The following is an 18,825-nucleotide window of genomic DNA, read 5'->3' as shown; positions in this document are numbered from 1 at the left end:
AATGGAGTCAGAGCAAGCCAGGCCGACCAAAAAAAGTAATCCCTTGCTTAAAATAGTAAATCCATGAACGCAACAAAAGAGCAAGTACGGGGCAGTACGTGGCTTTGTAATTCAAGCAGGGTTGGTTTGGAAAATCGCTGCTGCTCTGAAGAATGTCTCGGATGAGCAAGCCATTGCCTTGGAGGCAGCCAGGAGGGGGCGGCAGCAGCGGCTCCGGCCGCAGCGCGTCCCGGCGCGCAGCCTGGAAAAAACGTGTTTCCAGGAATTGCCATCATCCGTCCTGAAGGCAGAACTCCCTTTCTCTCTCTATGAATCACAGTGATGTGAAGCTGGTTTTGTGTCCTGAATCCAGCTGAATTTGTTAACACAGATTTTCTTTCCTACTCACCTGCGCAAGTTAATCTCAAGCTTTTCTCAGGTGTCTTCCGCTGAGCCTTCCCCCTTCCCGCTCCAGAAACAGGCTGCAGGGTTGCCGTGGCCCTCTCGGCCTTGAAGCGCACAGGGCAAGTGCTGAGGCGAGGCCGAGCCGTTAGCTGCTCTCAGGGAAACATCCTGCCTCTCCTCCCAGCCGAGCTGCGCTCAGCCCTCCCTGCTCGCCTCTCCTCTGCGGCGCCTGATTCAAAGGTGTTTTTAGGTGGGAGAAATCCGCAGCTTGGCCGTGGGCCGCCGTGAGTGTTATCAGCGCCGCGCTCTGAGCGAAGCGGGGCTGGAGAGGGTCGGCCTTCCTTCCCCGGAGCCCAGAAACCCGTCGGCCTTCCTTCCCCGGAGCCCAGAAACCCGTCGGCCTTCCTTCCCCGGAGCCCAGAAACCCGTCGGCCTTCCTTCCCCGGAGCCCAGAAACCCGTCGGCCTTCCTTCCCCGGAGCCCAGAAACCCGTCGGCCTTCCTTCCCCGGAGCCCAGAAACCCGTCGGCCTTCCTTCCCCGGAGCCCAGAAACTCGTCGGCCTCTTGAGCTCCGGCTATAAATAGCCAGCGAGGCCCCGTGTGCCCTGGCCGTGGCGAGGCAGGCTCTGCAGCACCCGTTCCTCGTCGGTGGGTGACCTACCGTGCCGGAGAAGAGGGAAAGGGCCAGGGTTTCAGCTTTCCAGGGTGGAGAGAGAGGGATCTACGTGTGGTGCCCTTTTGAGTTAATAATCAATGAGTCTGTGAATGTTTTCAGAGGTTTTTCTCTCCTGTGCCAGGCTGCAGAGGAAGTGAGTAGTTACCACTCACGGCTCCAAGCCTGGATCTGTTTGAACGGAGCAGCTCCGGAGATCCCCTTGTGCGTCCGCCAAAACACAGTCATCACGCTAACGCTATTCTTTACGGCAGACCAGCGGCCAGGGATCACCTGGCTTTCCTCGCCGTGCCCTGTGCCTGTCCTCTGCCTCCCCCCCGGCCCATAGCAGCCTCGGCGGCGCTCAGCCCGGCCACCGGTGGATGGGGAAGAGACCTGGATAGAGAGGAACATTTGGTATGGGGGCAAAGGGGAGGGAGAAGCCATATCTGTGCTGCAGACTGAAACGCTAAGTGGAGGGGAGCTCTGTGTATGGAGGAGAGGTGCCCTACTTTAACCTGGGACTGTTTGTTCGGATGACCCAAGCTCCTGCATGGACACGTCTAGCATTGAGCACAATCCCCTTCCTGGCTGCCTTCAGACAAAGTGAAATGTGGCCTCAAAATACAAGGGCCTACACAGAACTTGGCATGGGCTGGAGCTGCACTGCAGCTTTAGGCCAGCATAGGAAAAGCCCTTAGAGAACAACAGGTCGCATCAAAAACATACATTAGGAATCTCAGAAAAAGAAACACCTTTTATTCCTATGGGGAGCTCCTGCTTCTCTGATAGCAACAACTTGCGCTGAGAAAGATCAGAAGCGGGGCAATAACGTAACCAAAGCCGTGTGAGCAGAGCTGGCCCAACCTGAGGCAGACCCACGCTAGTTTTCCTCCCACCTCCAGCGATGAGGGGACGATTCCCCTTTGGACAGTTTTCTTGCACTCAGTTTCCTCCGGAGGGAGGAAAATTTGTCTCCGAGAACTTTCCGTAGCCCCGTGTTGTCCCTAGCAAAGGGCAGATCCTTCTTCATAGCAGGCAGTTGTCCTGTAAACATTTCCCACTTTGCCAGGGCATCCACAGTCTTGTCGACCTGCGCCAGCTCCTCCTCGGAGACGTTCCTCTCCAGGGCAGCAATGCACGTCTCCAGCCACAGCTCGTACTCCCTGATGCTGTCCACGGGCCGGGTGGCGAGCTGCGGCTGGCTGCGCGCCTCCGCCGGCAAGCACGAGCACTCGTCCTGCTCCAGCTCCTGTCCGATGGAGAGCGCCTGGCTGCACGTGTCGGGCGTCAGCGGCTCGGACAAGGAGGTCACTGCCTCGGAGTCGTTCTCGCAGCACATGCCGGAGTCCGAGCTGAACGGAAGGAGGTCCTCGGAGGCCGACAGCTCTGCCGACTCTTGCCTTGGCCAGCCGGACAGCACAGTCTGCGTCCAAGCGTAGAGCTTCTGCGATGAGAGGAGAAACGGTTTCGTTTTAGAGAAGGAGAGAAAACAGGGATGCCTTTCCCAAGGTTTGTCGGAGAAACCTGGTCACCTCGGGCGCCTCGGTTTGAGATGCTGCGGCGCTCTCCGCTAGGAGAGGTGGGTTCAGACAACTCCCGGTTACCCTATAAAGCAGGGGCCTTTTGCTCCCTCTTTTTCCCGGAGTCCCTGTCTGCGGCAGAGCTGCCTCCCAGCGAGACGTGGACTGTATCCGCCCCGCTGAGAAACAGCACAAACTCCCTCCCGCCGTGCGCAGGCGAGCTCCGCCAGAGCCGAGCCGGTACCGCTCTGGAGGAAGCTGGGTCAGTATTAAGGTTCCTGAGACAAAGATGAAGAATCTTGTTTCATCGTGTTACTAACTCCTACGGCAACGCGTGCTTTATTGCTAAGAGCAGCTCTTTGCCCCTGAAGCTGAAATGCACGAGAGGGAAGGCTGGGCTCCAGGAAAGAATTAATGAAAGGAAAATGTCTGAGACAATTTCCTTTCTAAATATTAAACGCTACAATGGGGCATACAAGGGGTTGCTTCTGGCACATTTATTCCTGAAGCCTTGGGGAATGAATCACAGTACTTCAGTCATCACCGGATAAAAGGTGATCTCTTTGTCTGGCTTGTTGGCATGTGCTGGGGTTTTTTTATGTGTGTTTTTCAGCTTTTTCACACCCTTGTGGCCTATTTCCCTATCTTTATTTTCTACAGCTCCCAGCTGATACCTTTGCGCAGCCCTGCGATTGCTCTGAGAAACGCAGTGGTGGCAGTTAAGGGATATGAAGTTGAGACGTCCGTCCGTCCCCCGACACGCTGGGTGCTGCGACGGGTCCGCGTGCGCTCGGCTCGGGGTGAGCCCTAGGCCATCCCGTGCCGGCAGCGGGCACCGAGTTCCCCAGCCCTACGGAGCTCCCTTCCGCCCCAGCATCCCGCTTCTCCCTTCCCCCTCTCCTCCCCTATCGCTCTCTTTAGCCAAGCGACAGAGAAGATAAAGAGCTCGAATTGAGGGGGTGGGAGAAGTCGGCCCTGTTTCTCTTTTCAGTCTGTGCATGGAGCCTCAGGGAAGAATTTCATACGAGAATAAAATGGGCTCTTTCAGCTAAGTTAATGCACCCTGCCCCCTCCCTCCGGGGCAAGAAAAAATGTGAAGGGACAACTCTCCTCCTGGCTCGTCCTACCTCCAGCGGCCCTTCCCTCCCCCTGCCTTCAGGGAACAAAGGAGGCACCAGGCGAGGGAAAGGGGCAGGCGAGGGAAAGGGGCTCTTTGAAAGCTGCAGCCAGCCCATAACGTTATAATATCTCTTAAAATTCCCAAGACAAGTGAATTTCCAGAAGAATCACAACTGTTAGGAAGCACAGTTCCCAAGAAGAGGAAAAAGCTGCTGAGATGAGGAGGGATTATTTAAGTCAAAAGCAGGGGCTAATTCACCTGAGATCACTACCAAAAGCAAGAAAACGTTCCTGTCTCTCAGCCTCCGGGTGGCTTGTTTGATTCGAAGTTGTGAGGGGTTTTTATGGCTGCAGCCTCTTTTTTCTGTTCTCGTGCCTAACCGGAAAGGGATAACCTCTTTACGATTTTTGCCTGCAGGAGCATTTTAAATGGATGCCCGCACCAAGTAAATCGCTAAGAATAAAACCTGTTGCCTGACGTTTCACGGGGCTCCAGTTTGAGCACCGGGTCAGTCTGCACCCATCATCATCATCAGCTTCTCCCAGTGCAGCTGACACCGTTGGGGATGGAGACGTGTGTGGAGGTAGGGACCGCCGGGCTGTGGGCACCTACAGGTACCTCCGGTTTGCTGCATTCTTAAAGCAAACTGCTATTTTCCACACTGACGGGAGTGTGCATCTTCAGCAAAGCCAATTTGATTGATTCCGCATGGGAATTTTTCCAGCCTGGGGTATCGTAACCCCATCAGCAGTGCAGCCACACTGTGCCTGAGAGCAAGTCTAAGCTGTACTGCAACAGTCCACCAAGAATCGAAAGCGGTGAGCTAGAGCATGTGTTCCCTGCGGCATCAGCTAGACTTAAAACAGGAACCTTGCCCTTAGCCAAGCTCTCGTCCTCAAATATCAATGATTTAGCTCTGGTGAACCAGTATCTGCACCCAAGCTAGAAAGCTTGTGAAAGGCTGCTGATACTGCCAGCAACACGATGAGGATGTAGCTGTTCTGTGCCGCTCACCCAAGCTCCAGCTTTGGGTTTTTTGCAGTGCAGCCACCACAAATACTGCAAAATAATGTATGTGCTAGACAGAACTAGAACAGGTGGAAACTTTGGTTGTGGTGAGGAGACACAGCGTGAATTGTTCTGCTTTCAGTTTTCAAGATAACTCGCACTGGAGTAAGCAGCTCCAAATGCAGCGTGTTTCTGAGTGCACTGGGGGGGGCTCATCCTCCTACCTAACCACTGGTTTCCAGCCCCACATGCTCTGCTGCCTATAACCTTGACGTGGTCACTGACTTTAGCAACATTATCTGCTTCTTGGGAGGAAGAGGTTTTGTCTGGCATTTCCCTTATTTATTACAGTCTGGGACTGTTATGGGGGGGGGGGGATTCTTGCTAGTTCTCCAAATGTGACTTCAAACTTGCACTTGGCCAGCCATGGCCCCTCAAAACATGGTTTGCAAGTAACTTTGCTGTCTGATCTGATGTAGTCTCCAAACGCTCTGTGGTCTCTTCTGTCTAGTTACTTAACTATCTAATCCATCTCTTGCCGCGATGCAGTAGCGAAGCCCCTTACGGGGATTATCACAGCTGGACTATTCAGGCTTTGCTCTGTCTAGCTGAGCTTGTCATTGTCAAGGAAGCAGGTGCGGCATTTGGGAGGTGTATCCTTTCTTCAGGCTTGTGTTCACGGTGGCCACGGGATCCTGAGCTAATCATAGCGTTAACTGCAGTTGTAAAGGGACAACATTTCTAGAAATGCTTAGTGCAGATGGCCGTTCTCTTCTAGGAAGCAATAACTGGACGCTGACAGGTCGGGCTGCTGTTTATTCCTCTGGTGTTCGGGGCAATTTGGGGGATCTCTCAGATATAAGCAAGGGCCAAACGGCCACAGAGTCAGAGATGGGTCCAGCAGTGCGGTAGACACACGGACAAGCAGCAAAACCACATGAGCTTGTTCTTTGGCCACGCGCTCTGACGGGCCTCCGTGCGAGTGTCTGACTGCAAGCCGAATGAAACGAGCAGCAACCCTGTTCTCATTCTGCACGGATCTGTTACAGATACAATCCACAGGCTTTAAAATAAGCAGCCATGGAAAATCCTGTCTCTGAGCATGAGGCACGTCAGATGGGGGAAATTACAGCCAAGGAGCAGATAGGCTATGGAGTGAGAGCGGTAGGATTATTTATAATCCACCAGCCATTTGGCTACTGAATCCGGCTCTTCAGACAACAGAGACAGACACCCCTTTCTAGTGCCAAGGTAGTGTTAGCACTATTCTTGATGGTGCCTAAATGTGGTGTTAGCCGTTTGAGGCAGGGAGAGAGGCAAAAGATCAGTCTGGGACCCTCCCTTGATTATGGAGTACGTATGTAATAAGTTGGGATCCTTCCTTATATCTTTAAACAGAGGAACTGCAGCAAAGAACCCATCTAATATTTTTTCTCTGTTCCCAACAGCCCCGAAGAGGCAGAAAACTGTGCTGGCGCATAGGAAAGGGCACGGAGGTGGCAATCACTGCATCTGACTGCAGCTCTGGGCACACTTGCTCTGGCTTGAAATCTGCCCACCTTTCCTGGCTTTGTTTTCTGGAGTTGTAAAATGGGGTAGGACTGTTGCACTGTCCCTTGTTGTGAACGTTGCAGCCAAAAGCTCAAGAGATATTGTGTGAAGTGCTAGGAGACGGTCACAGACCGTGTACAATATATCCCCTTATCTAGGCATCTGCTTTGCCTCTTAGCAACTCGCACCGAGAGCAGCGTTCGTGCTCAATGCGCCGCTGCAGCACGCCTGGCCCTGCGACTCAGGGCGAGCTGCCCGACGGCTGTGCTCCCTGTTTTCCCCCCGCTCCAGGAAGAGCTGGTGGGTCTGTCTCTCACCCTGTAGCGCTCGACGAGTTTGAAGCCCACGACGTACTGCAGCTTGCGGAGGCAGATGGGACACGGCTCCAGGGGCCGCAGCAGGGCTTCGTCGAGGCTCAGCGCGCCCTGCATGATGCACTGCAGCCAGCGGCAGGTCCCCAGCCCCATCAGGTGGCAGATCTCGTGGCACATCACCTTTCGGGAAAGCAAAGATCACAGCAGCACACGATCACTCAAGCTTCCTGCTTCCACCACCCCTGCTCCATAGGGCGGAGGTGGGTTTTACCCAGGCCTGAAATATAAATCCTACATTGCAAGAAACGTGGGCTGCAGGAGGTTGCTAGTCCTACCTTACAGCACTGCACCATCTCCAGGGCGCTGAACGGCAATGTCCGCTCTCTGCTTTCCTTGCTGACTTCGCACAACCGCTCCTTCTGCGTGAAGGGAGTCAAGCTGCTACAACCAGCCTGGGGGAAATCCCCAGAAAATCTGGCAAAGCTGCAGACTCCCACTTCTGTAAAGAGAGGCACATACAAAAGTGAGGCACTGGCTCTCTTGTGACTGCTTCTCGCCTTAGGTAGTGTGAAAAGAAAGCTGTTGTAGCGCAATCCAGTTTAGCACGCTGCATTTCACTGCGCAGCATGCATCGGGACGTGCTTCCCAAAGGGTTTCTAGTACATCAGGTTCCTCTGCCTAAATCAGCAGCCTGAGCCCTGACTCCCCTAATTTTAAATTGGAGGGGAAAAAAAAAAACCACAGTTCCTCTTATCAGGGAGCTGAATGAAATTTTGCGAATAAGATTTGGCTTTTCTAGTCTCCCAGGGAAGGCTTTTTGGTACATTTTTTTTCTGCATCTTGCGCTAGGAGATCATCAGATGCAAATCCCACCTTGTCCTGGCAGGAACTTGCTGAATGTGAAGCTCCAGGTCTCACATGGGTAAAGGTCCAGCAACGTGAGTCCCAGGACACACAGGGCATCCATGGGCTTGTTGTTCTTCAGGAAATTCAGGATCCCATCTGGTCAAACACAAGAGAGATGTTCATTAAAGTGAAGCATCCCTGGAAGGCATGCAAGAGCCAGATTTCCTCCTGCTAACAGAAAGGAGCCTGTGATCCAAGCCGCAGGTTGGCAGAGCTGCTGGACTCGGTATCTTGGATGGGGAATCACTGCTGTATGGCCCTTTCCCTCAAACTGGAGTATGAGCAGACCTAACCTCCTTCGAGGTGATGCTGAGCGCTGAGTTAAACCAAAGAAAAACTAAGGGTAGATTCCCGTTTTGTCACCAGGTGAATTCAGCACTAATCCATGGAAATAAGTGCCTGGAACTGTAGGAGTTTCCCTACGGGCATTTGAGAGCTGGCCTGCAGCAGCCCCATTGCTGCAGCGCTGGGTCTTCGCTGAGCACAGGCTGCCCCTGGTACCCGGAAACCACTTGTTCCAAAGGGATGTTTGTGCAGCAGGAGTTTGGCAGTCGGTAAGCCCATCTCTCTAGGGATCTGCGTGACACCTGAACCCCAGTTTCCTAACATGAAAGGCCCGCGAAGTCCCCACCTGTGCCACCCAGGCCACTATTTACTTTGGCTTGGGACAAGAGGTGGGAGAGCTCAGGGTACATGAGATCTACAGCCCTTCCCCTTTGAGCTGATTTAACCACTTTGCAGCGCTGGACCTAAACACAACACCACTGATAAGTGCAAACAGCAGAGGAAAATATGATGAAAGTCACTTTGTTTTTTATTCTTGTTCCCAGGCTCAAAGTTCTGGGTTTTCCACAGCAACAGGATTTCTCCCTTCTCACTCCCTTCCTCCCCGCTCCCCGCTCTGGCGGCAGAGGGATATTTCAGGCATTTCCGAAGGGAGCGCTCGTGCCAGCGTGCCAAGCTGATGTCCGTGCTGGCTCCGCTCCGCCAGGCCTTACCTGCGTGCAGCTGCACTCGGTCCGAGTCCTGGCTGTGGCGGTAGCAGCAGTGGATGGAAGAGACGGGAATGGAGGGAAGGCACTTGACGCGGAGGCCCAGGAAGAAAGACTCGACGCAGCTTTGGAGGGAATCCAGCAGCGAGAGCCCTGCAGGCCCTTCGATTAAGTCTACGGAGAGAAGCCGTGTGATCAGTTCCTTGAAGGCAGGGTGAACCGTGAGGTCTGAAGGGGCTTTTCTAGGGCTGGCTGCAGCAAGTGGGGAAAAGAGAGGCTGGCTCGTTCTGCAGTTAATTGCTTACTATGGGATGTGGCAGACATCTGCAGATGGTTACATAGATATCGAAGGAGAAGCGGGGGCTCTTTCAGAGGAGCTGCTCAAGGAATGACTGCTATCTCTCGTAACAGAGCAGATGCTCCAGGAAGGTTTTCTCTGAGATAAGTTGTGCAGAAAGATTAACCTGCAGGGCAGGGGGAGAATGTTTATTTTTCTTGAACTGGCAGGGATATTGCAAAGATAAATGGGCTTTTAAATTATGAGGAGTTCCAGAACTGCCGTTTTATCCAGCATTGTTTTACCTACATATATCTATCTCTCTATATATATTAATAGCATGTCTTACCCAAAGGCAACATGGCATTTACAGGAGACGTTTACTGACAGTTGTCATCATAGCTTGTGACTCTGGATTGGAGGCATGTCAGAGCCTTTGGTATTGCAACTTTATCTTTACGGTGGCAGTTGCCTTTCACAGGTCAGTCCTTAGAAGATCCTGACGGGTATTAGTGTACTCAGCACCACCCACCTCCCTCCCTGTTGTTCTGGGTAGCTCAGTCAAGACACCGTGTTTTCTTAGCCCACATTACCTATAGGCTGCAGGTAAATGTGCTTTCGATAGAAATTCTGCTTCCTCCTCAGCATGGAGTGGTAGAAAGTTTCAAAGTCTTCGGGGGCATCGGGATAGCTAAGGAGCCAGTCGAAAGCCGTCCTGATGAGCAGCGTGCAGAAGAGCGTTCTCTGGGGGTTGTAGGCTTCAGAAAGGAACAGCTTCTCCGCACTGGAGAAAGCTTTGGCATAGAGCTCCTGCAGGGCTGGGTTGGTGGAGATCAGAGCATCCTTCAGAGCCCGGGGCCCAAAGCTGAATTCCTGAGCATGTTTGCATTGCAGCATTTTGGAGATACCCACAGGTTGCGGCACTGCCTGGAGGAGTGGATACAACCGTCGGCACATGGCCTTGCGAAAAACCTTTGCTCTCAGAGCGGTTTGTCCCGAGATCCCAACCACGAGGTCGGCAGTGCTGTGCTTGCAGCTGGCCAGGAGCCCTACGCTTTTGTGTGACAACAGCTGAAGCAGTGTGCTCTACATCAGCATGTATGTCTCTGGTTTCTGGGCAACGTACCAGTGGATGGTGCCCAAGAATGTGTAGCTCCATTATTGCTACCAGACATCTAGATTAAGTAATCTGGTTTGTGGGGTTGGTTGGGGTTTTTTTTGGTGACCATCCCAAAGTCCCAATAACATGGCAAATATCCCTGTGTATTTGCAGACATCTGGCTGCACTAGTCCTCATGTGTCATTGAGAAGTGGTGCTCCTTTCTGCTTTAGCTAAAACTCACCAGTGTTGGGGCTCTCAAAGGCACAGAAATCCAGGGCAGTAGAAAATCAGAGGTAGATCTTGGTCTTTATTTTTAGGGCATACTATCTGACAGCCCTAAGCCTAAACTTCTGACTACTCTGACACCAATAAAAGCAGCTATGCACTGTTGACAATTCCCTCTAAAAGCTTTTAATCCTTGCTCTTAGGTACTGAGCCGGGTCGTCATCTAGCTCACAGCGCTGTCATCAGGCTGCAAGATATGGCCAGCCTGCTGTGCAGGTGGGACATGGCACGCATGACTGGTGTTTGTTGGTTGTACTTCTCTAGCTAGATACTTATGGGTCCACTGCCATCATGTCACTTCATGAGCAACTTCATGTCACACTGTGTTAGCATCAAGAATGCTGGTGGTGATGCCAAGTGGTAAATAAAGAGCAAATAAAAGCCCTCAGCAGAAAGAAATTAATTCATAGCATCCCGGAAATATCCTTTCCAGGCTACTAAGGCCAGCATTTTCCACAGGGCTGCAGAGGTCAGGCACCTGACCTCTATTTCCCATTGCAATTTATGCACCTATGAAGATCCCAGTGGGTATCTTGGAGAAAGCAGAGAAAGAGAGGAAACAAAGAGCTACTCCTATGGCTACTGTATGTCTGGGTTTTCCAAAGACATTTGGTTTTTTTGCAAGGAGATCATGCCAAGTAGAATTAGAGTATTTTGGAACAGTATTTTGGGCTGAGCCACCAGCATCTGGACTCCTGGCTCTGAAGACTGTGCATGCCTAGCCCTGACTCCACGGTGCATGCAAGGCTGATACCAGAGGAGGACTGACCAGTATATGGATATTGCACACATGGTCAGTATGTGCACAGTGAATCCAAAGCGTTCTGGAGCATCGTATTTACTGCACACATTTCCACCCAAGAAATCCATGACCATTATGGGAGTCTAAGCCAGAAACTGTCTGAAATGCGTAGCTTAAAGAGAAAGCCTTTAGGCCTTTGAGTTATGCTGTGGAAAAAAAAGCATGTACTGGAAAAATGGTCAACAAATCTTAATGAGCTTCTTCTTGAGTCTCAGGATGTTGACACAAGTAAGGGCTCCATCACTTTGCGTACAGCAGTATGAAAGTACACATGTACACACGCACAAGCACTGGGTTTCCAGGAAAGACTACTATCTTCTATTTAAAAGAAACCAGACAAGCTTTCTGGGTGCATAAGAAAATCTGTAAGCTGCTGACCATCACCATTCAACAACACTGTGTAACCACAGGAAAACAAAGCAAAAAAAAAGAGGTGAAATATTTTTAGAAGGAACTGGTTAAGTCTATAATTTAAGTAGCTCTGAAGCCTAGCTCTGTCAAATAAGTGACTTTCAGTGGCTCTTGGGAACAGCAACATATGGATGAATCCAATATTTAAAAAATAGTACCAACAGGATCCAAATTCTTTCCTCAGTTACTCAGAGATAGCTCTGGTAGTTTGTGCCAAAAGAGAAAGATGGCAGCCTAATAAAATTAATATTTAATTTCTTTACATCTAACCAAGTAACCCCTGGGAAGATACCTCTGTGCATAAGCAGTCCTTAAAAAAGTCTCATTCTGTAAGCTCTTTTTTGGCACTACCAGTAGATAGCAAAGGAGAGGGGATGGGTAAGCAGTTTTCTTTTCTTCCTGCAAGCTTTGTATTTTGCTAGCGTTAACGCCTGACTGCAGACAGCACAGTGGGACCTGAAGTGGTACTGGGGGCCTAATCCAATAGCAGCTTAGAAATAAGACCTACAGTCCTTTTTCAGCCACCTCTTTGTGTTGCCAAATTGCTTCTGCTGATTTTTACAGGTAGAAACAAGAGTTCAGGTGAGGTTGTTTTGCACTTTGTTACCAAAATCTCTGCAGCTCTGACTTGCTTCTGGACTTGGGAGGGTAAAATGAGATTCATGGCTCCACTGAAGTCATCAGGAGTTTGGCCGTGGGCTTTAGTAGGACCAAGAGTTCACTTATTCTGCATAAACTTGAAATACTGGTGATATGCAGAACTTACACATGGAAACTACTAGCTATATTAAAATCACTAAGGGTGTGATCTGGCTGTCTACCACTTCCAAAGAAATCAAGGAGATCCTTTGTAGACTCATGCAGTACTTTGCAGAACTGTCCTAGGAAAGTCTCCGTGATGGTGCAGGTTGAGACTGCTCTTGTCAAAGAAGATTTCTGAGAAGCGCAAGCTGCTTTCACCAGCACTTCCTGGTGAGTAAATGTAGTGTGGGTACGCGGGAGGGGGAGCTGGTTGGAAAATGAATAGATTTTTCTCTTCTAAATGGGAAGTAGTGAAGAGTGGATGTATGCAACAGTGAATACAATGAGCGCACAGTCTGTTGGCGTATGTTCCCCCAGGCTCTCTCAAGGCATATAGTGTGTACCCAAAGCTGTGGGATATACACTGTTTCCCAAGGCTTCCTAAAAGGGAACATTCACCCCGTACCAGCTTTCCCCATCTACGAGCACGGGCATGCTGTGAACATCCACCAAGCCCAAAGATGTCCATGATTGCACTCAGTAGTTTGAAACCTCAAGGAGAGGAATTCACATGGTCTGGAGTTATCTCCTGCTCCCTGACTCCCTGGTTTTGCCTTCAACAGAATAGCTATAACCCATTACATTCTCCAAACCCAACATGATTATTTTTCCTTCTTAAGAAGATTTTCTGAAATACTTCACTAGAGAAAACTAATGTTTCAGAAAATTTTTATGGACACCATTAGCAGTTTAAAAAGGAAACCGTTTTACAACATTAACTATAGTAGATGTTACTTGCACCCGATCTAATATATGGATATACTGTGTCATTAACTGAAGCAGTGCAAAAGGGCTTTGCAATTTTCAGCTTGTGTGTCAAGGATGCTGCACGCTCTGATGCAGCGCCTCGGCAAGGAATTAGCTTGGATTAGACAGGCATTTGGTTTTTCTCAGTGTTTAAAATACCAAGGTGGTGATGCTGAAGTGAAAACACCAATGCCTCCTTGTGCCCCTCAGGTATACAGGAAGGAGAAATCACAAAGTGAAAAAAAAGAAAGGCCAAGGTGCAAGGGGGAACTACAAAAACAAAAATAAAATATACTTTGAATCAACAGCAAAGCTTCCTAAAGCAAGCTGGGTAGATTCATAATTTTTAAAGCAAAAAAAAAAAAAAAAACTATTTTTTTTTTAGTTTTCAGGCCTCTTGCTTAAAGACAAACCATGGAATTTTACCCGTGAGACCCGCGGAGGATAGAGCAAGTCTTATTATTTAAAAGGCCAGTAACTTGTAGCTGAACTTGAGGAAATCCTCAAAATAAGCAAAGCCAATTTAAAGCTCTGCAAATGAAGACACTTAACAATTCCACTCCATTCTCTATTCTTACCCCTTTAAAAAAGCATCCTATTTCCAGTCTGAATTTTATTATTCCAACTCGCAGTCAGTTGCTCACGTTATACTTTTTCCAAAAAAAAGAGCACCCTGTTATTGGATGCTATGAAGGGGCTATGCCAGTCCCCGTAGTACAAAACATGAGGCTGTGCCACCAGGGCAACCCCCAGGGTCCCAGCGGGGCATGGATGGGGCCACCCGGGGCTGGGAATCCCAAAGGGATGGGAACTAAGCCAGACACTTATCCATCTGGACGGCGCGCCAGGGTGCACGCGCTGCGCCGCACCAGCCGTGACCCGAGAGAGGTGTTTTTTCCAGGCGCAACACATCGCAGCTGAGCAGTCGCTATACTCCCTTTGTCACAGTAACCTGTAAAGGATTTTATATGCAATGCAAGTTACTCATAAATTATTCTCTTTGCAAATCAGGTACCTATAAATTATTCTCTGTAATTGAAAGTTACCTATGAATTATTCTTTTTGTAATTCTCAGATATGTCATTTGCGCTCCATTATATTGACACTGCTTTCTTGGATAGATACGCCTGGGGCTGACAGCGTGCAGTGCTCAAAAGCCAAGGCAATATCGTACAGTATCGTGCAAGTTCACTGCAATATTCTGACATGATGGAAATGGTCCTCGGTGAACAGATCCCATGTAGTACTGGTCCAGAAAAGGACACCCAGTGCCTAACAGTTTTATCTGGGATTTTATGGAATGTGGCCCTAATGTTGTATATATTGGATTGTATATATATTTTTTTAAGCCGATGATTCTAAAGTTGTTTATTTTATAAGTCAACTTGTAAGTCATTTCTAACTCTGTCTCTCTCGTATACACTGCAGACCGCAGATGCATGGAAGTACTGTTAATTTGGTTTCTTTCCCCTCTCAACTCTTACAAAGTATTTAGAGACAGATTCATTTAACTGGACTCCTTGGATGTCAGAGGGACATCAGCCAAGTCTGTTAAAACTGATTAATTGCTTAAATTAGGCACTGTACTGTAAATAAGCGGCGATAGTGCAGAAAATTCATAGCCTGTCAACCTAAATGAAAAGCCCAGAGCAAACATAACAAGCATTAGCTAATTATCAATAAATGCCCTAGTTGCTTAATAGCTCCTTTCCTAAGATTTGCAAGTGTTATCTGCTACTGCTACTTTTAGATCACTCTCTCCTCCCCAGTATAACACAGAAGATAGACAGCCTGAAAGCAATTTTCCCAACTTGTTGACCTGTACGGAAAAAGATTTTTCTTGGCTGAGAAGTTCAACTCACAACGGGTAAGAAAATCCAGTGCAACGGGAACAAGAGAGGACATGCGAGCATTTAACCCTGGTACAAATAAGATTCTCATTACTGAAGCTCCTTCCTCAGGGACCTAAACACAGTCATTTGCACAGACTGATGCTTTGCATTAACTTTGCATTAAGAGACTTTGCATTAAATGGCCACAAAGCAATGAATCAGATCTTTGTGTGTTCCAGATCATAAAATTAGATGAGATCCTTCTGGCCTCAGGTACTGCCAGATCCCAGTAATGTATATATGCAATATCTCCACAATATGTTTGTGACACTAAAACAGATGCTTTGTGTGGTCTCTCTGGGAATGAGTCATTCCTGGAGCTGTGAAAACCTTCAGGGATTCACACACGCATTTACTTGGAAGAGAATCTACCTGCAACTGTGATTGATACGTTATTGCCTTTAAGGCTCAATCCTGGAAATTCACCCTCACATTAATCTTTCTAATACATTTACTTGGACAAGTCAGCTGGACAACTCACATGCAGACAGGTCTGCAGGATTAAAGACGAGATTTGTAAAGGTCATTATGTACCTAAGATGGAGACAGATGTTTTCAGGCTTTTAAAAAACACCTACACGTCCACTTTCCCTTGATGCCGTTTTATGTTCAAGGCTGCTCTCTTCAATTCACCCTTCTTCATATGAATATGTATTAAGGACATACATTATCCATAGTCTCAGTCTTCTATTCTAAAGATTTTACATATTCTATGCTCATACGTAATGCTATTATTTTTTATAGTGCCTTCTGTTTGAGGATATCTAAGAGCCATACAAACATTAATGAACTGGTCTGTGCTACCCTCCAGAAAGTAAGATGAATGTATATGCCTTTCCCCCTCCTCCCACTCACCACTCATTTATTCATCATTTTTAGTGGCATATGATTTTCTCTGTTCATTTTAGCCCTGTTAAACACTTCATAATACTCCTTCCACGCACGTGTGTGATGGCTGCATTCTTTTTTCCTTGTTCTTACAGGAAACAAACCTGCGTGATCTACTGGCTATTTCATGCACATTTGATAACCAAAGAGCCAAAAGCACCCAGAAGTGGAGAGCAGCACTACTATATGACAGACAGCCCTGCAGAGATATCCAGGCTCAAATCATTTACAGCTCTGGGCACTTTGCTCTTCATCATACTTGTCTAGACAGACTAAATGGTTTCTGCAAGACAACCCCAGCGTTAGCCAGGAAAGAAATTGCAGAGTTTCCATACAGATGAATGCACGAACAGGTATGGCTATGGTTAGATATTCCCTTGAGCATGGGCATTATAAAAGTGGTTGATCATGCAGCATAAATGCACTGTAATGCTGTACCTCTTCCCAAGGAATCAAAGTGCTTTATTTGCGCTGCCGCCAGGTAGGGGATGTTTGCATCCATTTTACAGCCAAGAAGAGCGAGGGGGCACCAGGGTAATACCACTGCCAGGGAGCCACAAAGCCAGTATGGCCTGGGGCAAGCCAGACCCCAACCCTGTGATTTCTTAATGGCTACCTATATATATATATATATATATATATATATATATATATCCTAACCATCAGACAGCGCTGCCAGCCCGGGGGTTTATTCGGTAAGAGGCGTGTTCTGGAAATGTTGCAGAAGTGGGTCCTGCTCCTGGGATACCCGGACCCACCTGGCCCTGCTGACTGGGGAAGGAGGCAGGTAACCCTGTATTGCCAGGGGGATCCCACAGGTCAGTATGTGGGGAAGGGATGGGTCTTCCAGCACCCGGAGAGGATGCACCGCACACGGCCCCTAGCACCTGAACCCTGGGGAGGATGCACCATGCACAGCACCTAGCACCCAAACCCCGGGGACGATGCACCGACACGGTCCCTAGCACCCAAACCCCGGGGGCAACGCACCCACACGGTCCCTAGCATCCAAACCCTGGGAGGAGGCGCCACACATGGCCGTGGCACCCAAACCCCGGGGACGATGCACCGACACGGCCCCGAGCACCCGAACCCTGGGGACGATGCACTGCGCGCAGCCGTAGCACCCAAACCCGGGGGAGGAGGCGGCACCGCGCGTGGCCCCAGCGCCCCAGGAGCAGACCCTGAGCGGGACCCCCCGCACCGCGGGGAGGATGCACCAAGCGGGACCCCCGGCACCCGGAGAGGATACCCGGAGCACGGACCCCCGCATCCCGGGGAGGATGCTCCTAGCAGCCGGGGCTGGATGCCCCGAGCACGGACCCCCACCACGCCGGGCGGATACCCGGAGCACGGACCCCGGCACCGGGGCAGCCCGCCCGAAGCGTCCCCGTCCCCCGCCCCTCTCCCCGTCCCCCGCGGCGGCCCCGAGCTGGACTCACCGCCGCCGGGCCGGGCTGCGGAGGCCGGGGAGGCGCGGCAGGGCCGGGAGCGCCGGCTCGGGGCTGGCGAGGCGGAGCGGAGCCCGGCAGCGGCGGCTGCAGCAGGAGGAGGCGGAGGAGGAGGAAAAAGGGGGAGCAAGGGGGGGCTCGGCCCCTCCGCCGGGAGCCCACGGGATTCGCCGAGCGGCGCCGAGAGCCGCCTCCCGCCGCCGCGGGCTCCGGCGGGGCGATGCGCGGGGCAACCGCCGGGGGGCGCCCTGCTCTGCGCGCACCCCCGCCCGGCCCCGGCAGCGCGGGGGGCCGCACTCGCTTGGACTGGGTCACCCCCCAAACCGGGGGGGACAGGTCCGGGAGAAGGTGGCTGCGGCCCCTGGCAAGCCCTCGGCTCCGGCTGGCCTCCGGCAGGTCCCTCCGGCTGGCTGGAGCCCGGGAGGCGAGCGCAAGCAAAGCCAGAGCTCTCTCCGGGAAGCGCCTTCCCGAAAGAGCCGAGGGCTGAGCAACAAGACGGAGCCCTAAGGACGGAAAGCCCTTTAATCTCCTCGCTTAATAAGAAGTGGATGACGCTGTGGGTGTCTGGAGACCGGAGCGCTAGTTATGTGGTTGTGCCGGCGACGGATGAGAGCTCCTCCATGGGAGTGGTGCTTGCGTTTGCCTTGATGCTTCGCTCAGTACCTCTCTCCCACGTGAGATGCATTTTTTTTTGTCCCAGGGTGTCCTTTAATTTGGGAAGATTATCTGTTTTTGGAAAGGTTAATTATGTTAGAGGAGTGGAGCCCCATTTCTTCATTCCTTGATTTATTCTTGCTTTTATGTTTCAATCCCTCCAGTGCTTTGATCACTTATTTCATCCATCCCTTGGTGGAAGGAAAACAGAATATCCTGGCTGGGACCCAAGCTTGTCCCTAAGTGGTGTAAGCTGAAGTTAAAAAATAAATGTCTTACAGCCCAAGTAGCTGTAGTGGTCCTTGAAGAACAAATCCTGCTGCCATAGACCAGCACGAGCGAGGGCCTTGCAAGAGCCAGCAGAAACGCCCCCCCCAGCTGAAGCGGCTGTAGAAATGGAGAGATCGCCATGCTCGATGCTAGGGGGTTAGCAAGCACGACCGCAGGAAAATCACTGTGTGCTGCAGCCTGCCGTCCCTGGGATCTGCATTGCTCTTAAGGCCCGGAGAGCATCACTGCTGAAAAATTGCCTTATTTGCTGCTCTCGTAATCAGGATGGGAGGAGAAGCAGCAGCTTCACCTGGCAGCGATGGCTGCTGGCAAAGCCTCTTTGTGGGAAACCTTCCTGCGATTCAGCGTACGGGAGGGCAGGACTGAGTCGTAAGGCCTTGCAAGAGCACACTGCTTTTCCATTTGATACCCCAAGCACAGGAGATGCCCTCTGGGCTGTTTTAGTTGGTTGCTGCTTGTAACTAGAATTTATTGGCATTAATTAACTTACATTATCTATTTGTATGTTGCTGATTTTATACCATCAGCCTGTTCCAAACAGTATGAATCCCATAGAATTGGATCCTGCTCTGAGGAAGCTATGAGCTAAACCAGACAAAAATGCTGTCCAGATATATTGTGTTCCAAGAATGCCTTTTTTTTTGTAAGAAACCGATTGCATTTAAACTTAATATTTAATACTTGGCTTAGCTGACAGACCACTGACTAAACAGCATGGGTAAACATGTGTTGTAATTAAATGTTCTTATAATGATGCGTTCAGCCCTCACTGTC

General features: G+C 50.3%; 1 protein-coding gene across 1 annotated transcript; it reads right to left on the bottom strand.

Annotated features, from left to right (window-relative positions):
* Positions 1-1,798: 1,798 nt before the first annotated feature.
* AMZ1 (archaelysin family metallopeptidase 1) lies at positions 1,799-9,624 on the bottom strand. Its single transcript, XM_067306542.1, has 6 exons — positions 9,321-9,624; positions 8,457-8,624; positions 7,426-7,554; positions 6,888-7,051; positions 6,556-6,732; positions 1,799-2,483 (listed from the first exon to the last, which is right to left on the bottom strand). The coding sequence occupies exons 1-6, from the start codon at positions 9,622-9,624 to the stop codon at positions 1,920-1,922; spliced, it is 1,506 nt and encodes a 501-aa protein (XP_067162643.1). The 3' UTR covers positions 1,799-1,919.
* Positions 9,625-18,825: the final 9,201 nt, after the last annotated feature.

This window comes from Apteryx mantelli, chromosome 16, assembly GCF_036417845.1.
Source record: "Apteryx mantelli isolate bAptMan1 chromosome 16, bAptMan1.hap1, whole genome shotgun sequence".
NCBI lineage: Eukaryota > Metazoa > Chordata > Aves > Apterygiformes > Apterygidae > Apteryx > Apteryx mantelli.
The sequence above is the reverse complement of the archived record's forward strand: the minus strand, read 5'-3'. Positions and strand labels throughout refer to the sequence as shown.